This window comes from Phyllostomus hastatus, unplaced genomic scaffold (genome assembly GCF_019186645.2).
Source record: "Phyllostomus hastatus isolate PE091 unplaced genomic scaffold, TTU_PhHast_1.1 phas_contig_308, whole genome shotgun sequence".
Lineage (NCBI taxonomy): Eukaryota > Metazoa > Chordata > Mammalia > Chiroptera > Phyllostomidae > Phyllostomus > Phyllostomus hastatus.
This window is the reverse complement of record NW_025333848.1, coordinates 1404134-1413173: the sequence shown is the minus strand read 5'-3', so window position 1 is coordinate 1413173 and position 9040 is coordinate 1404134. Positions and strand designations below refer to the sequence as shown.

The following is a 9040-nucleotide window of genomic DNA, read 5'->3' as shown; positions in this document are numbered from 1 at the left end:
GTTCTTTTTGAGTTCTTGACCAGTCACTGAACCTATTAATCTCTGACTGTGAGTCATTTTAGATTTGCATCTCTGGGTACTCATCTTTCCTGCCAGATGGACGACCAGATATATCACCCAAGTTTCTGTTTAATGCAAAGATTTAACTCCACTTCTGTCTTTCAAGGCCACCCCCTGAATGAGACTATAATGCAGCATCTACTTCTACCTGTCATACATTTCATATCTGTTGCAGATTCGAACCTGCAGAGTCTGGGTGTTGTGGCTGATGAACAAATGCACACAGACTACAGAAGTCCTGTGGAGAAAAAGGAATGACACAGGTACTCTCTACAGATGAGAGTCCTATGGCTGCTTCTCTCAAGGAGAGGCTTTTGCCTGGACAGGCTTTTATTGTTTCTCTCGGGTCTTCCTATCTATTCCACGGAATGTTGTCCACATTTTAGGTACAATCAAGGCAACAAAAATAACAAATGCAGAAGGGAAATGTGGAGAGCTGATTATGCTCCATTCTTGAGAATATTCATACAGGCTTTGGAAATTACCTTGAAGATAGGCAATAAACATCTACTGTTTCAGACCAGGGCGAGAGATGTTTAGCAAGAACAAGCCCCAACAGTCTAGATACATTTTCTAGGCCTGGTTCCCACTGGAAAGCCTGTCTGAGGTTTCTGGCTCCTGCCCACCACTTCGCTCCTGTCGGCTTTCTGATGCAGGGTTGAGTCACATTCGCCATTTTCAAACAAACCAATTCCTTACACATATCCAGTGATAAAACTTTTCTTTTTATTTCTCCACTGTGTGATCATAAGGAACCCTTTCCAACACTTCCCTCTCCTGCCTCAAGGCCATATACATGGTTGAGGTGAAGAGAGAAAATTAAAAAAGAAATACACCTTGTGAGTCTGAGCCATCTGCTCATGTAGCTTACTGTGCCTTTTTGGAAATGCTCAGGCTTAGCCTACTACATGCCCCTTTTGAGTTTATGGTAGAATGTTGCTGTTCATGTCAAATCTTAGGGTTTACTGGGTCAAATTGGCCACAGAAGATCTGGTTCTTGCTGGTAAACAAATATACTAAAGTTGCAGAATGTTTACTGCTTATTCTTTACCAGGTACAATTAGCATAATGTCATCAATGTAATGAATCTATTCTGCATAATAAAGCCTAAACTATATCATATTTTGAGATATGTCAAGATGATCTAGTTCTCAGTAAAATATGGCAGAGATCAAGAGAACTGACATATGCCTGGACAAGCCTAAAGAGATAGGCTCTTGTTTTATGGAATTTTATGAAAAGACACACTGCAAATGATGGAAAGTATTTATAATACATATATCTGACAACAGGATTGTTTCCAAATTATTTATATATTATCTTATAACTCACCATATACATATATAGATATAACTATGTGTCTACATATCTTATAACTCAAGAAGACAAATAATCCTATGAAGTGGCAAAATATTTAAATAAAGAGTTCAAAAAATACATATATTAATTGCCATAAGCACATGAGAAAATGTTCAACAGATTGTTATAAATATGTAAATTAACACTACACTTACACATCATCATATACCTATTTGAATAGTTGAAATTTAAGACTTCCCATATCAAATACCGTGGTTGAAGTGGAGCAACTGGAACTCTTCTACATTAATGATGGGAATGGTACAACCTCTTTGGAAATGTTGTCCGTTTATAAAATTAAACGTATACTTTCTTTTAAAATGTAGCTTTATTTAAATATAATTTATATATAAAACACAGAGCACATTTAATGTGTGCAATTTAATGAGTTTGGACATATGCAAATACCCATGATACTAACACCACCATCAAGACAATAGACACACCCATTACTAGATTCATGTTAAGTGTTGTTATCACAAAAAGAGAGGGAGAGACACAAACATAAATTTTCTATATGACCTAATAATTCCACCCCTAGGTATTTCTTCAAAGATTAGAAAATAAATGTCCAGAGAAAGGCTTCAACATAAATATTTTTGCTGGTTTTATTTATGATGGCCAAAAATCGGAAACAACCCACTGGGGTAATGAGTAAAGATATTATTTTATACCCATATAATAAAATACTACTAATTAATAAAATGAATGAACTGTTGGTCTCTGCAAGAAGATGGGTCAAAAACATTGATCCATCTCAAAAACATTATGCTGAGCAAAAGCCACCAGACTCACAAAAGTGCATGTTATGTGGCTTCATTTATGTAAAATTCTAAAACCAGCAAAACACATCTATCTATATGATAGTGGGTTAATGGCTGGCTGGTTCCAAAGGTAGGCGAAGGAACTGCAAAGGTACATCAGGGAACATTTTTAAGTGATGGATATCTTTTATATCTCCAGTCAATATTTTAATATCTTCCCTTAGCAACAAAAACAAATTTCACTCAACCATGGTAATGAAATCTCTATATTTTCCTAATTATTCATCCTTAGTAGTTAGTTCTATGAATAGAATTTTTTTGGTGATGACACAGGTAGAATATGTTTTATTTTTCCCCAGACATTTAGTCTTCTTTCTTTCTCCAGACAGGAGTAACAATTTTGTAACTTGTCTTTTCCTTCTGTATTTTACCTTGCATAATTTTGTTCTGGGTGATGACAGAATTGACCAGAGAAATATATTTGCAGCCACCCAAAAGAGTTTAATCCTGAACTTTTCTTTGTCTTTGCATTTTCTTTCTTTCTTTTTTTATTGTTTTGTGTTCCCCTTTCTTCTTTTCTCATTTCCTTTTCCCCTCAGAGCATTCCAGTCAGGACAAATGCTGTATTACTCTTGAAGCAGTTTGTGAGAATCAGCTATATCCTTTAGCTTTCTCCCTTTGACATATATGAGGTCTGTCTAGAAAAAGTCCAACCATTGTTAATATAACAAGAATTATTTGCATGACATAAATGTAACCTGGCAGCCAAGGACAATAATGATTTCATTGTACTAGTCAGTATGGGCTGTAGATGCTGTTGAGTGAATGTGATGCTGCCCATCACATTCAAAATGACTGAGCAAGTAGAGCAACAAATTTGCATCAAATTTGTGTTAAGCTTAAACATTACTCCATGGAAACTATTCAGATGATTGAGAAGGCAGTAGCTATGGGGAACTAGTGATTGGCAGCTTCATCACCATAACATGCCCACTCATGCATCACATCTTGTGCAACTGCACAAGATGTATTTTTGGTGAAACATCAAATCACTCAGGTGACTCAGAACCCTTACAGCCCAGATTTAGCACCCTGAGGCTTATGACTTTTCCCCAAACTAAAATCACCTTTGAAAGGGAAGAGATTTCAGACCATCAGGGAAATATGATAGGGTAGCTGATGGTGACTGAAAGAATTGTGTGAGGTCCTGAGGCTTGAATCTTCTTCAGTAAGTGTCTCTATTTTTCATATTACATGGGCGGCTGCTTTCTCATAAGAAATAATTTGAAAATTCTGATGAGGACAGATTTGAAAAGGAAATTGTGTCCTGATAACACTAGCATAACATTACCATCCTGAATATTCATGCTAACGTTCTGAATATTTTTAACTACCTTTTTCTTTTCCTCTCTTTGTGATGTGAGTGTGTGCATACGTGTGTGTTCATATGATGTTTATGTTTGAAAGAAAAAGTTATTTTTGTCCTTGTTTCAGTAGCCAGTTTAAAGCATAGCTTTCTGTTTTTTGCTTTAAACACTTTTTAGATGGACTTTCTTAACACATGATGATGAAGCAATAAAGTCCTAAAACATGCCTTTTAATTAATTCACATTTTTATCTCCTGTGGTTCTGGAAAAACAGTAGTTATGTACCACTCCTGGGGGAATTGAAAATTTTTCTGCTTGAATATGTTTTGCTCTGTGGTTCAGATGTGGATTCTTTATTGAGAGATAAGAATATATAAGTTCCAGTAGCTGCCTGGGAGCACATGGACTCCCTGCAATGTCCAGGCTCTTCTGGCTGGTGGGAGGCTTCATTACATCTGTGGTCAGGCTGCTGCTAAGTCTGTAAGACACCTGTTCCAATAAATGGTATGGAAGGTCACTATGCCACTGCACATTATTCTGCTGCATCTAAAAAGAATAAGCTGGAACAAGTAGGAACGGAATTATTGACACTATAGTACAGATCTTGAAAGAACCCAAAATGGCTGTTTCAATTATGAATCCTGATGTAAAGCATTCCAATTGAGTGAAAATCCAAAATGACATGACCACACAAGAGAGGTTATCTCCCCTCATGTCCAATGTTTAGACATGACATTCCAGTCAAAGTCTTGATTATAAAAACCACAATTGGAAACTAATCTGATTGGATTCATGTGAAGAAATTTATTGCCATGACTCACTCATTAAAAACTGCAAAATCTGGAGGGATCAGCTAGGATGAAAAATAAAAAGCAAAAGAAAAAAAACTGACCCTTTAACAGAGTGAAAAAGACCAAACTCTAACTCTGTATTAGACTTCTAAAAGTAGGCAATTAGCATTCTTTAGATTGGCAAACACATTTCATAATTTTTAAACATATATACTCCTCTACTCGTAAATACATTCACACTTTTGAGAGACGAATTTTCATGACATAGGTATTATAGCACAAAGTTCACTGGTTTAGAAGGTTATAGGTGAACTAAGTTAAATTGATTTTCTCAGATGGCTAAGCTTTTTTCACTCTTGATAAAATTTATCTTCCAAGAAATTGCATTTTAAAAAGATGACTCAGATAAGAGTTTTTGGAGACTAGTTATTTGCATTTTAAAGTCAGACTTTGGTTTCACAAAGCCAATTATGCAAGAGCCCTTTCAGGTGGAGAGCACTCTAGAAGGGGTCCCTTGAGGCATTGTAGATAGAGATTATATTGCTTACTGTCTTTGAGGAGAGAAAACTTTATTCTCGTAAATGGGGGGGGGCTTTTATTCTCATAAAAGAGGGAGATACTGTTTTTTTGAGGGAGACATGAGCATTCTCCATGCTCCCTGGCCTTGGTCAGACAAAAGCTAGGGATGGCCTGTGACCTGTTTGCTGGCTATGGCTGTTCCACAGCCTGATCCCGCCTGTGCCAGCTGTTGGGTCCCTCCCATAGCCTCTGCCTTGCCCCTCCCACACTGGAAGTAGGGGCCTTCCCCAAGTGGCAATACAATTGTCTAGGTATTGCCATATGTAGAGCCTTATTAAAAGTCAGTGGTGAGCAAGCACTGTTTAATTGGATTTATTTATTTAACTCCACATGAGTGATTCTGACGGCCTCTGACATTTTTGGAGGTGTCTACCCTAGTAGCAGTAAGGGGTGCCTAGTACCTCCACTGCCTTGGGTAGAAATCTCTTCTCCTAACTGACCTTAAGCAGTTGGGCAAATTCTAGCAGCCTCTGTCCTGTAGGAGGCTTGGTAAGGTGAGGTAGCCATTTTCTGTGAGTAACTGCATCCAAGGCTTTTTACTTATTGTATATCTGTAGAAGCATTAGTGAGGACTAAGAATTTGGTGCCCCAGAGGCACAGACAGGCAGCTACATTTGCAGGAGAAGCTGAGATTTACCAGGCTCCATACTACATGGCCGTGGTGACCAATGAGCAGAACACAGCTATGGCTACAGCTGCCTTAGCAACACGTGGCTGCTAGTTGCTGGACCATAGGTCTTGGCTAGCTTTCTTTGCCACCTCTCCCTCCATGGTGCGCAGACCCAGGTTCCATAGAAGCTGGGACCCACAGAGCTTTGGCCTAAGCCTGTGGGACAAGGGGCACCAGTAACTGACACTGTCGAAAGACAAGGAATTCCGAAAAAAAGGAAAGGAATTCTCAAGTCTCATTCTGAAGAGTGGACCCCAGAGCTGAGGAGAGGGCGGGGCTGGGGTGCTGAGCCTCAGGAGGCATGGAGCCTGTGCAATCTGAAGGGCAGGGAGATGGCATTCAGAAGCAAAGGAGGAACTGAGCTATGTGTCTGTGGTGCTCACAGCTTGACTGGACTCAGCATTGACTGAAGGAAGTCCCCCATTCTGTGAGCTAGGCTAAAGCTGCCACAGAGGATGGGGATGGAACAGCTGGGCATGCTTGGGTTTTGGTACACCAGGAGTAAAATCCAAGGCAGCAGTGGGTGTGTGCTCACTCCCCACATTCTGGGGTCTCCTGAAACCCATCTGCCCATTACCCTGCAGGGACTCACAGCACTGGGGCCATTTTGCGCGCAGGACAGGGCATTCCTAAGACACAGTCTGGGCTGTGCAGGTTAGAACAGAGAGAATATAACATGGAGAAAAGCAGGTTTTCTTATGATCAGCCACAGCTTCTCTTACTCCTGTTGTCCCACCAAATGTTGTTGGTAGAAATAAAGTTCTGCCACGGGATTTCCAGGAAAGCATTCCAAGGACACATGCATGGGATATTGTGGTATGGCAAGAAGGTTTTTTCAAGTGAAGGCTGTCCTTGTGTCCTCTTTCTGTCCATCCTCCCCCCAAGGAAAAAGTTCAACCATGTCCTCAGCAAGGCCAACACAAAAACCAGTGTCCAGAGTTTTTGCTCCACATTGAAGCTTAATCTTTCTGAAGCTCACACTGTCTGCTGTGGGCCCCAAAAGCTACTTGAGCCACATGGTTACGAGTTCCAGGGTGAGAGAGAACCTGCCAACACATGGGGCAAGTTGGCTATCTGGTGGGTGAGAGAAACAGAGAGAGATTCTTTGTTTCCCTAGCTTGGGTTTGGAACGTACCAGGTGCTTTTTCAAAATAACCAGTGAAATTCCCAGTTTTCTAAGGGTTTTGATATAGGTCCACAACCCGTAGTTAGACTGACAGACATCTATGTTTAAGCACCTACCTTTGCACAGTCCAACAATCTGACACTGAAGAGGGTGAAGATAGGAGTGTTAAATCCTCTTGGCCAATCAATGCTATGATTCCCTGGGGTGTGATGCTATAGCCACCCGGTGAAGCAAGCAGGCTTATGTCCCCAGTTCACGATGTTCAATGTCCAGTTCCCTTTGCTTCCCGTTCTTATTAATGATCAGCCAACTACCTACGATAATGTTAGGACTATCCGTACTGGAGAAAAATATGTTGAAAAGTAGCAAAAACTAAGATTTAGAAGCCGAGCAAGGTTATGGAGGATGTTTTCTGCAAGTGTTGATTTTCTGTCTGTGAAAATTCTTAAACCTAGAGCAACAATAGAATGCTTCCTGAAAAGCATAAGAAAGAATATATGATTTTCCTATTATTCTTTTTTTAGTTTTTTTTTTAATTTAATGTATTGGGGTGACCCTGGTCGGTAGAGTCCCATGGATTTCAGGTGTGCATTTCTATGATACGTGATCTGCATATTGCATTGTGTACCCACCACTGAAAGAAAAATCATGTTGTCACTATATATTTGGCTCCCTTTACCCTTTACTAACCCCTTAACCCATTCCCCCTGGTAACCAGTGTACTGCTGTCTGTGTCTATGAGTTTCAGTTTTAAATCCCACATATGACTGAAGTCGTGTGGTGCTTAGCTCTTTCTCACCAACTTATTTTCTTTAGCATAATATTCTCAAGGTCCATCCACGCTGTTGCCAATGGCAGTATTTCATTTTATGGCTCAGTAGTTTTCCATAGTACGCAGGTATCATTACTTTCTTTTTCTAATCCTCTACAGAAGGACATTCGGGTTTTCTGCAAGTTTCTTTTTTATTTTCAAAATTATTATTTTTAAATTGAACTTATTGGGATGACATTGATTAATAAAATGTATAGGTTTCATGTATACAGTTCTATCATACATTATCATTATACTGTGTTGTGTGTTCTGCCACGCCCAGTCAAGTCTCCATCCATCACCATTTATCCCCCTTTTACCCTCTCCTACCTTTCTCTACCTATCTATCCCTCTTGTTATCATCATACTGTTTGTATCTATGAGTTTTCTTTTCTAAGAAAGAAGAAGCAGATGGCTTGATTTTTTTAAGTAAATTTCCTGTTTTTTTTTCCACGGCAGTACAATAGTATGACTCAGTCATAGTCATGTGATTGGTTACTTTCGTTTTAAGAAACAGCATTTAAAAGTTTATTTTCCTTTATAAAAGTAGTGTGACTATAGTTTGAAACTGTGATGTAAAAACAACTATAACATCTTTGCTTTAAAGTGAAAACTTTGAAGAAAAGTTCTGGAAGCTATGGCACAAAGTATATCCTTCTATGACCTACCGGGGCCAGAAAATGCTGTCAGCAGCCAAGAGACTGGTGCAAATATGCAAGGTAAGACTGCTTTGCAGTTTCATCATTCAAGGGGAAAAAATCTTATTTTTAGATAACAAGTCCATAAAAGAAAATAATTTTCTTTTTTTCTTTTTAATACTTCACAATTAAGATTTGTAATTGAGTATTTTGTGCTTTTAATTCAGATTCACTTTATCTTATCTTAATTAATAATGGAGAAAGATTAACCACAGCTTAAACCTTTTCAAGATTTAGTTTCACTTTTAGCATTGCTGGCTATGTAACACCAACATTACTGGAGGAGATGTTAGATATAATCTGTATCTAACAGATTAGATACAGATATAATCTGTATCTAGTCATTCAGGGCAAAGAATGCACTCAAGATATGAAAAAATTGTCCAATATTTATAATTTCTTAAAAGATTGTTTATGGACTGTGAAGAAGTAAAAATAAACTGGATGTCAGAGGTAGTTTATAGCAGAAAAATTTTCTCCCTCCCTTACCTTTATTTAAATAATTGCCAGTACCCTGATATATTTTAGGATGTCTCTGGCAACATTAAAAAGGGTGAGTAAAGATAATGTACCAAAAAAATCTTAGAAAACAATGTGGTATTATTGGGTGTATTAAATTACAACCTCAGAATATATAAGATCCCAATTGTAAATCTACAGGAAAATCTTTTAAAATTACTTCAACAAGGTTATTTATAGTCAAACTTTTGTGAAGAAGGCAAGGAATGAAGCTAAAATGATTTAAATACACCAATCCATGATTTAGGGACTGCAGTGAGTCTTAAACACTCGCCACTTTATTTTATTTGAACTGA

General features: G+C 38.4%; 1 protein-coding gene across 1 annotated transcript in view; it reads left to right on the top strand.

Annotated features, from left to right (window-relative positions):
- The window catches only part of LOC123819361, a 59835-nt gene that overhangs the window by 30777 nt on the left and 20018 nt on the right, over positions 1–9040 (top strand). Inside the window, exon 7 of the mRNA XM_045839691.1 lies at positions 8149–8246. Within this exon, the coding sequence (XP_045695647.1) occupies positions 8149–8246 (98 nt within the window). The remainder of the gene's footprint in view (positions 1–8148; positions 8247–9040) is intronic.